Below are 17,226 nucleotides of genomic sequence, written 5' to 3'. Positions count from 1 at the left end.
CTTTCAAGGCCCAAAAATAACTTACAATTACTGTTTGTCAAGACGGTTTTAAATTTATTGTGGTATTTAATGTTGAGTTTTGTTCATTTTGTAGCAAATGTGACAATTTTACTTTTCATGCCAACGTTTGTAATTTGATACTTTTGTTTTCCTCACCAATGAATGCAACAAGATAGCTTTGTCTCCAAGAAAATAAAAGAAAGACGTGTATTCTTTTTTACTCATTGCATGAGATAAATGGAATATAAAAGTGAAATATCTGCTGAAAGGTCAAAGAGGAACCATTTTGTTTTATTCAAAACGCAAATTTTACAAGAACTTATCAAATTATCAAATAGTCATGTCGCGGAATAGTGCGTTCTTATTCTGTCGCCAGCTTTGATGTTAACAATAAAACCACGTCAAACTAATACACAATGCAACAAGTAATACATCTGAGGAACGTTTCAACGAGAAGTATTGAAGGTAGAGATCTTCATTTGACCGAAATTATATCCCACATTGGTGAGCGAGTCATCTCATTGACTGATGAAATGAATTGGCGGTTTCAGTAAGTACCACAGAGTCTGTAGCAATAATAACGAAGTTTCTTATGTCACAAATTTACTAGTTTTACTTGTGACTAATGCGGGAAAGTTTCAGCTGAATATGAACTTTTGGCTCTCTTTCATAGAAGAGGAAACAAACAAGCTGCTAAGGAGAACCAATTTTTCTATTCTTTATTTGAAGCCTGGCAAACACACTATAGTTATGAAACAGCAGACAACATTCCTTGAATCAAGCTAGGGAAGAGTCCAGAAGACATGCAGTCACAGTAGTGTTCTTATCACTAAAAAAAGGAGAACTGACATTACCTGAAATATACCTGCTATCCCCGGCCAAAATGAGAGTGTGGTATCTCTCATTACAAAAAATAAAAAAAGGGTGCCTCTGAACTCGAGAGCTGAGTTTATCACACTAGCGATGCTAGAACGCATATGTCTTACATGTTATGTTCTACAACAACGAAAAGCACTCAACGTTCGTGGGTAGTCCTGCATGAAATGTATCTTTCACCTAACATATAGTCGACTTTGACACTAACTAATCTGCACATGCGTTTGGAGCAAATTGCTTTTGTTCTTAAGAGAATAGCACCACAAGGATAGCATGAGTTTGCAAAACCATATAGGTATATATTTGAGTTATTTTTTTTGTAAAAAAAATACCTCTTAGTTGGTGGGTCTGAGGTTTGTTAACATGGATCATTGTATCAGTGAGAGATGTATGTATTTCACACCAATCAGATTGGAGCTGCTATAAACAACCAATCAAATTGCCGCTTGTTAAGGTGAATCATGTGTGTGGAGTTTTCATCCTGATTTTAGAATGGCCATCTTTGTTTTTCTACAAATAGAAACAGGTATTCTTCTGACATTTCCGATGCTTCATTTACTATGGTTGAGCCCAGGACTTTATGGATCAGTTTCAAAAGAGTTCAGAATTCGATAATCAGCCAAAGAATCATAGTCTTTGGAATACACTAACATGTCATCAAGGCTTTACCCTGGGAAATTTCGAATGAAACGAGTCTTACCCGCTCGGTAACTTGGTGAATTCTAGGACAGGAACGATTGTTTTTAGTGCAAAATGCACTATTGGGATAGTGAGAGGGCTTTCGTCCGTGATGGTATTCGCCAGGCTCCCATCAATATTATTATTTTGCATGACGTGCAGTTCACGAAAAAAGAATTAAGTCCAAACCATTTATGTTTGTGCAAAATTTTTCAGTTTCAATTAAGTAACGCTGTTCACGGAGCAACACTGTCTTCTCATTGAAATGTTCCTTGGAATCGATACTGACACTCATTTGAAGTGGTTTTCTTGGTCAAAACCAAAGACATTACAGATGGCTAGTTATGAATGAGAACACTGCTGAATTTTGAAATCTGTTTTTGTTGCAGGTAAATGTAACAAGATATTTTTATTTGTTAGCTTCAAATGGTAACTTGATACTTTTGTTTTTCACGCACTAGTGGTTGCAATTAAAACTGACAAACCAGTGACTCTTGTTCACACAGTCAGAACAAACAAACAAGAAGCCAATCTAGCGGCACGTCCGGAAACTTTAACTTGATATAAATGTTTGGAGGTCTCTTTTCTTAGTGTCTTCAGCGGCATTTTGATATCTGCCATTAATGGCAATTCTTAAAAACTGGGATTTTTAACAGAGATTTTCTTAAAGGTTTGTGGCATGGAACCTCCACGATGGCAAGTTAAACCATACATTAAGTAGATCAGACTAGGAGGCAACACAGTGGTTCTTTCAATTTGAAACAGATTCCTTGCGCAGTTCAAAAAGGTTAACTTATGTTTCCCATAAAGTGACAAAATGTTTTCTCTAACTGACTTCTTGTAACCAAAAAAACTCTCAGGCGTTGGGAAGGGTAATGTGACAAGGAAACGTCCCAAACTCTTTAGATTTCATAGGGTCTTACAAAATTAACACAGCTTTTCATGTGTCTGATTGTTTGAAGGGGTTTCATTGAATATCAAAACCGAAAAAACTATGATCATTGCTGGTAAGGGAGTAAGACTATGCTAAATTGGGTCTTGTTATAAAATGAGTTAAATTCAACAATATGTTGACCAGCAAACATGACCATTTTACTTTTCACACCAACGTCTGTAACTTGATACTTTTGTTTTCCTCATATAGGTATACAACATGAAACTCTTGTTTTCTCGAAAACAGGGGGATGTGCTTTTTCTTCATTTCTGGAGAAAACTGGTATAAAGTTAAATATCTAGTGAAAAAAAAATTTGTCATTTCAAGGATAAACGAAAACTAATCAACAATGATTTAGATAAACATATACAGGCAAAAACTAACGATAGATAAATCCGACGTTTCGGTGAGATCTTGGCGCCATTGTCAAGGGAAACTAATTAAATATGCGATTTCAAGAGTAAGAGTTCAGAGTTTCTAATTTGCATAAGTTAGACAAAGACTTTAGCGCGAACTGAGTCTGATTGTACATTTAAACACGGTCGTAATTGTTTAATGAGTAACATCTCATTAATGAGACAATCAAACTTGTTGTGGCATTTTTTCAACACGCTAAAACAATTGCGAAGGTCATCCGGAATCCTGCCTGCGTGTCTATTATCATAGTGATTGCGTACTGACGAGGTCTTGCTTCTATGTCCATCAACGCGTACGAACAGATGGCCACGGGTGTAACCGACATAACTAACGAAAACTAATCTAATTATTAGATAGTCACATCTGACATGTCGAGTAACAGAATAGTGTGGTCTTATTCTGTTGCTGCCTTTGCCGTTGACAATAAAAGTACTTCAAATTAATATACAACGATACCAATTAATACAACTGAGAAGTGTTTCAACGAGAACCTAATTTACAAACTTTTTTCAACCACTGACTCTGGAAAGCTGGTACACTAACTTGGGACAAACGCCGATGTCAACAACTACCGGCACCTTACAAATGACTTTATCGACATTGTAAACAAAACCAACAAATGGACCTCTAACAGGCAAACTCAAATTGACTAACAGTAGAACTGATTTGACTTAAAATAGATGGATCAAAACTAATCAATGACTGATGACAACTTTACACGAGTCTTACAGCCAATACCATAATGGCTAAACTGACCAATCACTTTCAACGGAGCAGATTTATAACACCATCGACTGACAAACACTATTCACTTGACTCTGAAGATGACTTCTGCTCAAGTTGTCAAAACACCAGTTACCAATAACAGTTCTTTTCAGAACCTTCGCGAACAGCAGCCCCCTAAACCATCCCAATAGTGCACTCTGCACTAAAAATCACTGATATCGCCTGGGAAAATAAAGAATGAAAAAAATAGGAATGAAAATGAGAATCTGATTATATTTGCCTTGCTGATCATACAAGAAGCCGGGTTTGAGATTTTAGGGTCTGAGTTTTCAAAACCTCCATGGGAAAGTCTGAGTTTTTGAAACACCATCTTAGAAATGCGTTGACAAATGCAAAGAAACAAATTAAATATGATTGAGGCTGATGAAGAACTCGTCCTCGTAGGTCACAACAAAAAACGTGTGTCATGGTCATGTTGGAGACAGGAAGGTTTGGAGATGCTTCAACAACTTTTCATGAAAGTACAGATTTTTCATTCCACAACATGCAGGTTTTTCGTTTTGTACAGTACATTTCGTTTCGCAAAGTACATAGTTTTCGTTTCGCAAAGTACAGATTTTGCATCTCACAAAGTACACATTTTGCATTTCGTAACAGATTTTTCATATTACAGAGTGCAGATTTTTATATTGTTTTGTTTCGTGTTGCAAAGCACCATTTTGCAAAGTACAATAAGCCCTTGGTCACCACAGGTAACTGTTATCTGGGTATGGTACTGGGTCATACCATGACTTGGTCTTGGACTGGTGCTGGAGCAACAGGACCGTGTCATTGACTTGTATATTGTGGGGCTTAACATTTGCTTTGGAATCTTTGTAGCCCTTTTGCCTTCCTTTGGCTTATGCATTTTGTTGATGTATTTAGGGGTCTGTACTGGGACCTATAGCTCTGGTAGATGCACTGTGTATTTGTGGTTGAACAGGAGCTGGGGCCTTGCTGGTGGTTGTATGTGGTGTCACCATGTAATAATAATAATAATAATAATAATAATAATTATAATAATTTACAATAACTTCTAGAGCGCTATTTACATTTACTGATCAACAGTGCTTTACAACTTAAAATACTACAGTAATATTTAAATGTGGCATAGAATGAACTTTTATCTCTCTTGTTTAGCATTCTTTCTTGCAATGTGGGCAGTTTGCCACACTTTGCTGAGTGGTTTCACAAAGTTCTCAGCCAGACAAAAAGGTTCAGGGTCCTCCAGGTTGACAACAACGGTTATGAAGCCAGCCCGCTTCATGTACAGTTGGTTTTGTGGCTGCCAGTGGTGGTCCTCCATCAGTTTTGACAGATTCAGGGAACCCTGTCGATGTGTGGTATGACAGTTCTGACGCTGGTGCTGTTGATGAACTCTACTTCTGGGTACTTTGGTATATTCATCAATCATTACAAGCAGGTATTCTCCATTGAGTAGTGGCACCCAAAAGTCCATATCAATGTATGCTGCCAGGGGCAATCGGGAAGTTTAGTTGGCTTTAGTGCGTCTCGAGTGGTAACATGTGGTGGCTTGACAGGCGAGGCAGTTCTTGACTTTTGTGTCTACCATTTTGTAAAGCTGTGGGAACCAAAGGAGGTGCTTCCATGTAACTGATCCTTGGTGCACTTCACGTACAATGTCAACCACATGTTGAAGGGTCCCTGTGTTTGGTGTCAGTTCTGTGTTTGGAATAAGTAGTGGTTCCCCTCGTAATATTACTGCTTGGTAGTAGCCAAGCTCCTGAAATAGCTGGCAGTACTCTCTGAGCTCAGGGTCATTGGTTAAGTGGCCTTTCTGTATGCAACTGATATGTTTCTGTAGCTGTTGGTCCTACTTTGTAGCCAACTGTACCATTGGCAGGGCTACTGCATCAGGTAGGTCATCCATTACTATCCTGCTGATGCAGAGTTCATCACCTTCATATATGACTATATCTGCTAGTTGCTGTTTGGAGTTGCTGTTTAGTAGTTTTGCCACTGTTTGAATGAGAGTAGATGTCGAGGGCCCTTAAGCTGATGCTGATGCAAGTTCAAGTTCCCAGCATTTCAACCATCCTTGTCTCAGTTATTCAATATCCAGTTCCTCAGATTCCAGTTGCCCAGCCTGCCATCAGTCAGATTCAGGATTAACCATCCGTAATTGTTCTCATCCACTGTCTTGGCAACCTGGTGGCCCAAGTACTTGTTCCATGATAGGCTGAGGCAACCTCTCACTCCATATTTGCATGCCCACAGCCTTCCCAAGCAAGCCGCTCTTCCCTCCATTCCTCCTCACCAGGATCCTTCCCTTTCTTTTCTCCAGTGCACCCTCTGGCTGTTTTCTCACCCATCAAAGTGGAGAAGTTGGAATTAGAGTTGCATTGCTACCTAGACCAGGATATGGTAGAATATGTTAAATTACCATTCATGTGGTGGTTTCCATTTGGGGTTTGATTCTTCGTCTGTCTCTTTAAAATCCGTGGCAAGTAGCATGTCCTCAGCTCTGCTTCAGCCTTCCATTACTGACTCCTACTTGCAGAATGAATTGGACAAAAGGGACTAGCCAGTCCCTTCCTTAGCCCACCACTCCAGTCTTCATATCAGTTGCTCTGGTATCCTACCCAAGAAACATCAGCCTGGCAAATGGGATCTTATTAGGAAAATTTTACGTTAAGAGTTCATACTTTATTGTGCCAGTGCACCCAGATCCCTGCTTTCTCATGGGAATGCAATGGATGGGGAAATTTTTTCACTGATTTAGCCCTCCCTTTTGGCCTGTGATTGGCACCTTATATTTTCACAACCTTTGCAGATTTATTGTAGTGGACCATAAAGCTTAATTACAGGGTTGTTTTTCTTGAGCATTACTTGGATGAATTTCACACTTTAGCCCACCAAACTTGTCACAGTGCAAACACAACCTTGCTGCTTGCATTAAACTTTTCCCAGGCGAGGGTTCCTGTAACCAACACACCGGCAATAATTTATGTTGTAAAGAAGTTTAATACAATTGCGAACAACTCGAATTCTTAACTTAATTTCACATGACGTTGCCAGTGGTTTCTAGGATAAAGGTAACAAACATAATACACTGAGAGTGGAACAACTAATTACAACAATGGAAATAACATATAGGACATACGAATAACATAGGAAATACGAGACAAACGAAGTCATCTTAGCAAAATTTACTTCCCATTACCCTATAAAGGTTGTAATCAAAACTATAACAAAATTCTCGAACGTGATTGGCTATCAGCAGCCCGATTTGAGCATTAATTGAACAGTGTATGCGTCATGCTTGTAATTGGACAGTACTCGTCATTTTGCGAGCACTGTTGCGATGCACTTTGTTGAGTTAACTGCTGTGTTTTTCAGCATTCATAACGATGTTTAATCGTTCAGCACTCAGTTGATGGTTTGTTCGTTTCTCAAATTTTGTCATACTTTTGATTAATTGGTAACAGGACATTATGTCGTCCAATTCAGTCTGTAATCATACTTGTGATTAACAAATCGGACTCCTGCTTGCAGTCGTCCGATTTTGTTAATCACTTGTATGATTACAGACCAAATTGGACTCCACTCAGTCCTATTACCATTATTAATGACTGTATTTCAATGCAGTTTACCAGATATGTACATGTATACTCTAACTTATTACTACAGGTGGCTTCAAATGATAGTTGTTTGAATATTTTTCTCTAGTTCAACTTGCCCATTTGACTTGGATGATAATGAAGCACCTTGTAAAGGAAAACTTTCACTTTCAGGTAATTCTTCTTACCGGTAAGCCTAACTTTTTTAGTCAGTTTTAATTGTGCGGCTTACTATGGAAGCCCACTTACATTAAAAAAAAACGAGACAAATACAATGAATGGATTAGCTTAAATTGTGTAGACATTGTATTAGGACACCAAGAGAAGGTACTGTAAACCCGCTGGCCACTGATTGAACAGAATTATTCAAAGGATTTTTTCTGCCCAATCAGAAGACAGCTTTCATAGAGCTGTTAGGAAATGGTGCAGTAAGACTTTGTCCCCCGTGGCTCCTTGCTTTCTTTCCAACATTTCTTTGCCAATTTTTCCCCACCTTTTTGATTTTCCCTCACCCTACTAACTGCTGCTGGGTCTTTGAGGATGGTTGATAGGTACCATTGATGATTAGATATAATTATACTTTGCTATTTCATCTTCCCTGATTAGCTCATACTTGGGTTTTATGTGGCTAAGTTTGTGGGTTAATTCTTTCCTTAGACATTCGTGTTCCTTTGATGTGGACCCAAGATGATCACAATAAAACCAAGACAGGTCTGTGTTTCACCCCAAAATCCAGCAGCACTGTAATGTATCAATAAGGGTCATGCATCAGTTTATCCTTGATGTACATGTATCAAAATGTCAGTTGAAAGTTTCTTTAAAAATACATACATGTATGGAAAATACTTGATACAAAACTTTCCTAAAGTGGGCATCCAAAATAATACCTCTGAAGATAGGTCATTTCTGGATGCTCTTGGTACTGCAGGCCAACATTTTTTTCTAATGGTGTGGGAAACATTTATTTTGAGCCAGTATCTTTATCAGTATCGCATGATTTACAATAAATGACTTTGGTTTTGTCTGATATAAAACTGAAATAAAAAAAACCCTGATATGTTAATGTCACTAAGATTTTTTTCTTTTTCTTCTTTTGTACCTTTTTTTATTTGTACTTTTTCCTTATTGTAATCACAATAATGTACAATGACGGTGGTGCAGTAACATAATTCATGTCATTAAGTTTTGTTGTTGTGCAGCGCAATAGTAATTTTTTGTAATGTAATGAAGTGTGAGTGAAATAAATATCAGTCTAAAAAAGGAAAAAAGATCTTATAACACATCAGTTGTACAATAAAAGTCTTTAATTTGTGTCATCACAACCATGGTGTCTCTGGGTTCTCAGTTTTCAAGGTCTTAGGGCCTTGGTTTTTATGACAACCACTAGCTGGTGGCTATTTATCATTATCGAACTAAACATAGTCATACCTTACTGACTGTATTTTTTTGTGTCTCTCCAAAATTGTAGAGCAACATATTTACTATGTGTTCTGCTTGTTAAAGCTTGATGGTCAAGTGCTGGACACAGCTCTTGTAGAAACTGACGAGTCAGAAACAGATATTTCCTTCGACAACATTATTGTCTTGTAAGTGTTTGAAGTCTTGAAGTCTTAGTCAGTGGTATTTCATTACAAACGATGCGCACAAGCAAAAGTATCCATGCATAACATGTAAAACCAGTACTGTAGCTTTTATTTTGTGCAAAAAAGGTTGAAATTGGCTCAATTTTGATTTTTTTTTACAAATTTTCTTTCATATTTGTAATTTGTGGTTTCTCGACTTCCAAATGTGAGGGAAAGGCAAAAAAATGCTAAATATGCAGAACAATGCCAGTTTCTTTACCTCGATATAAAGAATGTGTCATGTTGTAGCCGCTTGCCAAGTTTTATGTCACTCAGATAAGTTTGAACTTTGGTAGTCACGATTGCAGCCAGAACTAATTGGTCAACCTTCCCCTCCCCTTTGTACCATAAAACACTCTTGCCAGCCCATGATAAGATGGTTATTTCTTTCAAAAACTACTTAGATTACTCCCCTTATTAAAACCATTCAAACACACCAAGCATTTCTTTTCATGAAAATTGCCAATTTCTTGCAGCGGCTTTTCTATTTTCTTTTGTTGTCATGTTATTTACAGGTCAGAGTGGGGCTGAGAGAAAAAAAGCAAAGTCAAAATCACAGTGGCCTCAATGCAAAATACATTTTTGAAGATTAGCAAGTGAATATGTTTAAAAGAACTACTGTGATTGCCTTTTTACAAGTGCAGCTGTCTAATTGGCTGATTGACAGTTGTGAAAAATGTTCCTTGTAGAAATCTAACTTGTTTGAGGTGTCTGAATTTCAACTTTCGTATCTGAGAAACAATTTCATTTAATAAAGCTTTAAAAACATGAAAGGTTGTCTGTTTAAATAAACGTTTGAGAAATGGGAAGAAAAAAATCGCCACTAAAGCACTTTGCTAAATAGAAACAATTTTTTTTATTAACGAAAGGTAGACTGTCCCCTTGTTTTAGCCACTTCCAACTCCAGTTTCTAGGCAACAAAAAGGCTTAACTTTGTCCAATGTACTGAAAGTCTATCTCTTTAAGAGTTCTAGAAGACTGCAATATAGCTTATCTGATATACCTAAAATTAAAACTACTGGAACCAATTATATGCCAATGAACTTCGTGCACAGTTTGAAGTTTAAAATTTCAGCTTGTGTTATGAATTGACAGCAACACCATATCTTTACAGTGGACATCCTTGTGCCAAATCACACTAACTTGCTGCATAGATAGCATGCATTAACAGCATTGCAAGATGTCTGTTTGAATGTAGAAATTTATGAAAAATTGTCCAAAATTAGAACATGACATAACCAGACAAAATTATCACACTAAGAATTCAGGCGTCTCTTGCCCGGGAAATAGGCTGAGGACATGAGATGACTTACATTTCAGGCTAGGCACTTCATCAGCTGGTTGTGACATTTTGAGGGACTTATATTACTGTACTTATATATACCTTATTAAGGCTTGTGATTATTTGATCCAACTTGTGATCATGAGTGCACATATATACAGATAGTAATAGTTGCTCTTTTATTTCATACATTTTCAGTGAAAATGTGAGTCATGACTTCAAGTTGGACATGGAGATTTACTACTTGGTGTCATCAGATAATGCAGCGAACAGAGCTTCTGGTTTAATGAGACCCCTAAGGAGAACTCCATCAGGGCATGAAGTTCCCAAATTTATACTTGCAGGGCACACTCAGTTAACAGTGGATCACTTACATGAAGACATAAAATCACATGACCTCAAGACTGGTAAGATGGCTAAAAGACTGCTTAATGTGAAATTAAATTGTATTCTTTTTAAGTGGTACTCCTTAAAAAAGATAAAGTATCAAATTAATTAGCAGTTGTATGTGTGCATGGAGACATACTGCTGTAACCCAACTAAAGCATTGGTCAACTACACTGCAAGTATCTGCCAGCACAGTTCATATGTTTGAGAAACAACTATTGCAATTGAGTTATATAATTATCAGCAGAAGTGTTTATTTGCTTTGACTGACACATTGCTGACAAACAACTGAGGTGCCCCCAGTGCCGATCATATGCAATGACTGACATACTACTAACACACAACTGGGCCCTATATGAGCCAAGAATCCTGCTAACATTTGCAGATTTCGGGAGTATGTTGCAATTCTTCATTGCTTTCCACCAATTTCTTTGTTGTTATCTTCCTGAAAACAGGCTTGCTTGTAATTTTTTCTGCAGCAATTGTGCTTTATTTTAGAAATTAAACAAGGCCTACCTGCATGTTGAAATCTAGCTGATTGAGTTTCAGAATGCTAGCAGATCACATGAGATAGCTTTGGCATGCACTGATCAGTATTCAAAGACTTTGAAGGGTTGGTGGGTTTGGCCTGTGATCCTCAGCCGGCATTCTGTAACTCGAAGTCTTGTTTAGGAGGCTGGCAACAGTTTCCAGCACTGTTGCAACAGCACTACTTTGAAGGATGAATACTACTCCTCTTTAACAAGTGATGATACAATAATGGTTGTACACAAAAAAAAATGCCTAATCATTGCTTTGCAAGTTGCTGTCATCCTTTTTATAAAACGGGTTGCCATACCAACAATACAATCTCTTAAAAACACCTTAATTTAAGCTTTAAGTGCTTATAACTCAAAAATGACCTTGGTGACCCCCACTTTTTTTCCTCAAATTGCGATAAAAATGATAAGGAGCAACTTATTGCAAAGTTTAAAAACCAGAACCACCATAACCATAAAGTTTATTGCAATACCGGCCTGACCGATGAGTGTGGACAAGCTGAATGTTCTCCAACAGTGCTGTTCCAGGTCAGAGTCACAGTGTGTGGCATCATCAACACAATCTTCTTGTGCTCAAAGGTTGATAGAACAGCATCGAAAGTAGCAATTGGAGCTGTCTCCTGATGAGAGGAACCCTAATGTGGTGCTCCTGTGTACTGCTAGCGGCCAAACATCAAGATAAAAGTGGTCAGGGGTGATCTGATGGGCACAATGGAACACTGTGGTAGCTGTTCGAAGCATCTGTGACTGTCTGATGCATTCTGCAAGACCAAAGGGAGACTCCATAGCAAAGGTCTCCTGTTGACCATGCTTGTTGAGCAGTGAGAGATCAACAGTGCGACAAGGAGCCATCATGCTTTTGTGTGATCACCATGTGGTGGCACCAGGTTTGCCATATGGCACAAGGTCATTGATGCCAAGAGCTTCATCACAAAGGAGATCGTCATATACTCGCTGCTGTCATTGTAGGGGTGTAGGAGGAGTATGACTTGCATTTGGTTGACCAGTTGGGTCAATGTTAATCTCTATGAATGTAGTGGAGGCATATTTGTCAAGCGGCCATACTTTCATCTGCCTATTATTTTTCTGGTGTGCAGGGGAGAGAGGGGCATAGTAGCACTGCTTCGTGCTGAGGGCATCAGCATGTTACGATGTATATTTTGATTGACTGCCGTAGCATCCTGAGATCTTCTTTTTGAATCCAAGCATCTACTTCTGGGACTTCTGATTTTGAACTGGAAAGGTGGTTCTGCTGGCAACTAGCACTAACACTAATGGAGCATATTACTTTATCATGCTTATTTTTATGTTGGTCCAAATAGCAAGGCCAGTGAAGTACTAGAAATCAACTTTTCCGCTTTTGATTCTTCCGCACATTTGGAATATTAAAACTATCAACTTTTGCAGGGAAATTACAGCTTGGTTAAGATTGAGAGCAAATTAATTGATTTTTGACAAACTTACCGTTTTCAGATTTCACCAAATAAATTTATTGAATTAACAAGCAGTAAACATTACATAAAAACTAAATTTTACAGACACTGTTTTATATTGCAATTTACGGGGGCCTTCAGCCACATGTGTAATCAAACCTATTTTGCAACATGTTTACCTGATATTTTACACATTTCAGGTTGATGTATTTTCCATTTTTTAAACGCACCTGCATTTCTTTACAAATCAGATATGAAATTTGACCTATCAGCGATTGGCCCAGAAACGCTGAGAAATGGCAGCCTTGTCACTTTGCTCAGTTTATTTTTTTGGAAATAGATTCGCAATGCTTATGAATAAATACACCATTGCAACATACTGAAATCCTTCTCCGCTTTTTATAAAGCCATCTAGTATACGGAATTCAGTGCAAAGTGCAAGATTTTAGAATAATTTATCCGTGGCTGATAGGCCAAGGCGGACAGGGAGTATGTCATCACATGAAAACCCACTAGCTAAGAACTCAGCCGGTTACCATAAGTCGGACTGTACGTTGGTGTGCACACCTTAGTGTGGCTAGGGTGTGTTTATGGTGATGTCGTTGTCGTACCAACTAGATTGAAATGCTGCAACTTAGGATATCGGGTCTGTTCTCAGGGCCTGACTGGTAGGTTGGAGAATGGGGCTTTATGCTGTGGGTGCTTTGTGCACCAGAAAGCTCTCTAACAGCTGAGGCAGGCTTGATAAGGTTTGGTGTGCCAGCCTCTGGTCCACTCTGTGAAAATCTTGTAGAGAAGTAGTATGTGTGGTATTCTACAAATACTGGCAAAATTGTTGACACCTCACCGCCTTGGCGTCAACAATTTTCCAGTATTTGTCAAATACCACATATACTACTGTGGGCGTGCACCTTTTGAACATTTCTGGTATCTTAGAAAAGGGATGTATCAAGCACGCCACAAGAAACATTTTATTAAGAGCCCCTTTCGTAATAGAGTGGCGCGCCACCCCCCTGGCTTATTGATCTACAAATTGAGGCCTTGGAGCAGTACATCGCCCACGAGGGGGTGGAAGAGGGGGAGGAAAAAAGGGGCAGGCGGTTTATCAGATGGACTTTTTCTAGGAGGCTGGGCGCCACTCAAACACCTTCTATTATGGAAAAGTTAAGGCAACGTGTCTGCTCAGCATTTTATATTCGCTACAGATATGCTTATGTCATTGTGAATGTCGAAACAGGGTTTAAAATGGTCTATTATAAGCAGCGCAGGGGCTCGCCTTGGATTAACAGATTTGCAAATGCAGAAACCTGGCTGAATGCGCAGGAAATCGAGCGGCTAAATCCCAGCAACATCGAGCGCCCGAACACCAAATGGGCATTTGTTAAGTTTTCAAATGTCCAAGTGAAGGTTGTGCTGGACAGGCAGCCAATGTTAGGCACAGGCCCCCTGCTAGACTGGTTGCACAACCTCACATATGGGCGCCAAATGTTGGCGCTGGACACCTTTGATGACAACTTGTGCCTCTGGCACTACATAACCATGCATCGGGGAGTGCACCCCAATCGGAGCACACAGGCAGTGAGAGAGCTAGCCCAAAGTTTTTTGAAAAACCCGCAAATCTTGAAAACGTTGCTAGATGAGTTGGAAAAAGTCAAGATGTTCCTCAACCAAGGGAAACCTGTTGCAGAGTGGCTTGGGCTCTGAGTCTATGGACCAGAGCGCCAAGAAAACAGTGAAACTGTATGGCATTTAAGAAAGAACCCTTCAGACAAGCTGCAGAACATAACGATTGGAATTTATGATGGGCACGTGTTTTTGATCAAAGGAATCAAGAAGCTAGCCAGGTTGTATGCATGCGCCGATTGCCAAGCGCGCTTTACACAAGCCTGCAGCCTTCAAAAACATACCAAACATGCTCGCAAGAGGGGATGGTTATTGTTTGCCCGAACGAGAGAGTTGAAGCCCTGCAGACCGCTTATGACACAGTTTTCTATGGCAAACTGTGTGCTTCACCGTCATTGATTCACTGGCTAGAGCAAGCAAGCAAGTAGCTGGGTCGTTATATTCACCATGCATTATGCGGCCACAGTGGCGAGCGGTGGATCAAAGGCTTGCCGGTTGATGGATATGATTCCAAGACCAACACGGTGTTCCAATTCCACAGCTGCCGCCACTGTTTTCCAAACAGCTGAGACGAGATTATCAACCACGGCCACACGTGAGAAAACTGTTTCCTCGCCACGATTGCAAGGATGCGATTGCAAGGAGCGATGTGCAAAAAACACACGAACCCTGCCACAGCAGGAAACAAAAACATACCCACACATGATTTTGTATGGTTTTGAATCGTACTTTATCAAAGCCCAGAAACAGGTGGTAACAGATGGGCTGACGTACGAAAGTGTGCACATCCTTATTTCAGTGAGCATCGCCAACACGCTGGAATGAGAGCCCACACACATCTGCAAAGCAAACAAAAAAGAGCTCATCAAAAAATTCATGGCAGAGCTAGAGAGGCACGGTGCAAACATCCGTGCCTGTGTAAGAGGGCAGTTCATGCCCGAAGACGGCCACTTGTTAAAAGGAAAGGGGCGCGGCGCGATCGCAAAATGGTGCGACCAGTTCCCCATTCTCAGGTTCAACAGCGGGCATTATGATTTGAATCTGATAAAAGAACATTTTGTTGAGCTGCTGGCTAATACAACGGCCAAGATGCTATGGGGGAAAAAGGTGAACCGACGATGTTCGTGAAAACCAGCGGCTTGTGCTTGGTACACCTCATCAACTATCTGGGGCGGTGCACGAGCTATGACAAGTGGGTGAAAGTGTACTGTGGCACTGATCTTAAATCTCACATGCCTTATGAGTGGTTCGACTCTCCAGACAAACTAGATTTCCAAGGGCTGCCGGATTACCCAGCCTGGTCTTTGCGTCTGAAAGGCAAGTTCATTCTCAAGCTCTCGGAATGGAGAGAGTGCAAAAAGGCCTTCAAAGAAAAAGGATTGCACACGTTTGCTGACTGGCTCCGTTATTACAACAACCTCGACGTGGGGCCGGCATTGGAAGCCCTGGAAAAGATGCGCACCTTTTACATAGCCAAAGGCATTGATATCTTAAAAGATGCTGTCGACCTCCCTGGCATGAGCCTGCATTACCTGCTGAGAGGCACGATCGAGCGCAGCGCCGAACTGTACAGCCCCAGCAAAGAAGCATACAAAATGTTGAAAGAAGCGGTCGTGGGTGGACAAAGCCTGGTGTTCACGGGGTACCACGAAACCGATGTGATGCTCATGTGATAGCACCGCTACTGCAGCCCGCGACTTTGCAAGCGGCTCATAGGGTATGACACCAATGCGCTCTATCTCTCGACAATGTTGAGAGACATGCCATGTGGAAAAGAAAAGGTCATGCTTATGGTTTGGTGGCCTGGGGCCAAGCATATAAATCACACCTTGAAAAGCTTCTGAAGCTCCAAAAGCGAGCTCTTCGCTTTATTTATTTTTCTGAGCGAAATCAACATACGATTCCTTTATTTATTGATGCCAGTGTTTTACCGTTAAAATTTTTGTATTATGAGCCTTTAGCTAACCTTATGTTTGAAATAAGACACAGAAATGCTCCTGGAAACATTCAAGATCTCTTTCAAGACATTTCTGATATTCATTCTTACAATACTTGATCCTCTGTGTCAAATAATTTTTACACACAAAGTTCTAGACTCTCAATTCAAGTGAATTCATTTTCTAGAATCGGAACAAAAATTTGGAATGAAATGCCTATATATTTAAGAAAGCTTCCAAAAAATGTCTTTAGGAGGAAAATAAAACAAATACTTTTTGAAATTCTAGCTTCAGAAGACTGTTATATTGATCTTACAGAAATCGTTCAAAAAGTAAAGCTGAATTTATTTTCCTCCTAGTATGTATTCATTAATACTCAATAATTTCGCTTTAGTGTATCTGTAGTCTCTCGTCGTAACTGTTGTTAATTATTATTTGTAATATCGTTAGTTTATTAGTTGTTTTTAGTCATTGTTGTCAATTCTAGTCTCTTTAGTTCTCTTGTTACCTTCAGTTGTATTTAGTTCTACCTAGTTGTATGTTGTAATAACTCGTCCAAACATGACCCGCCTAGATTAGCTCAGCTATCCGCGGGCATGTTATAATTGTAATTTTAATTTGATAACAAATAAAATGTATGTATGTATGTACAACGAGCATTACGCTGTTGAAGCCGTGCCAAGCTTCACAGAATGTCCGAAAACCGGAACGTGGTTTGGCTTCGCAGAAGTGGACATTGAAATCCCAAAAGATCTGTGCATGAAGTTTAAAGAAATACCGCCCTGCTTCTTCACCAAACAGATCCCCGAAGAAGCGGTGCCCTGACACATGAAAGATGACACCGCTCGCACCGGCAGAACAAGAGGCTACAGGAAAAAGCTGGTGGGAGCATTGTCAGCGCAAAAGCTGCTGCTGTATGCACCACTGTTGCGCTGGTATGTTGCACATGGGGCAGTCATCACAGCCGTGCACCACTTGATCATCTATCAGAAGACCGAAATCTTCCCCTGGTTCGTGGAGCAGGTGACCGAAGCCTGCTGGACCAGAGACGCCGACAAGAGCAAGGCCCTGCTGGCCGAGGTGTTCAAGCTGCTGAGCAACAGTGCATACGGCGAGCTCATCAAAGTGCTAGAGCAGCAGATACGGGTGATG

General features: G+C 39.9%; 1 protein-coding gene across 2 annotated transcripts in view; it reads left to right on the top strand.

Moving 5' to 3' along the window:
* LOC110047378 (rhotekin-like) overlaps positions 1-17,226 on the top strand; it is a 66,465-nt gene that overhangs the window by 3,787 nt on the left and 45,452 nt on the right. For both annotated transcript variants that reach the window (XM_020753228.2, XM_020753156.2), the window contains exons 3-6: positions 7,361-7,425; positions 7,909-7,962; positions 8,720-8,837; positions 10,354-10,562. In XM_020753228.2, coding sequence (XP_020608887.2) covers positions 7,361-7,425; positions 7,909-7,962; positions 8,720-8,837; positions 10,354-10,562 — 446 coding nt within the window. The remainder of the gene's footprint in view (positions 1-7,360; positions 7,426-7,908; positions 7,963-8,719; positions 8,838-10,353; positions 10,563-17,226) is intronic.

This window comes from Orbicella faveolata, unplaced genomic scaffold, assembly GCF_042242905.1.
Source record: "Orbicella faveolata isolate gen_17 unplaced genomic scaffold, um_ofav_v1 contig_1, whole genome shotgun sequence".
Taxonomy (NCBI): Eukaryota; Metazoa; Cnidaria; class Anthozoa; order Scleractinia; family Merulinidae; genus Orbicella; species Orbicella faveolata.
The sequence above is the reverse complement of the archived record's forward strand: the minus strand, read 5'-3'. Positions and strand labels throughout refer to the sequence as shown.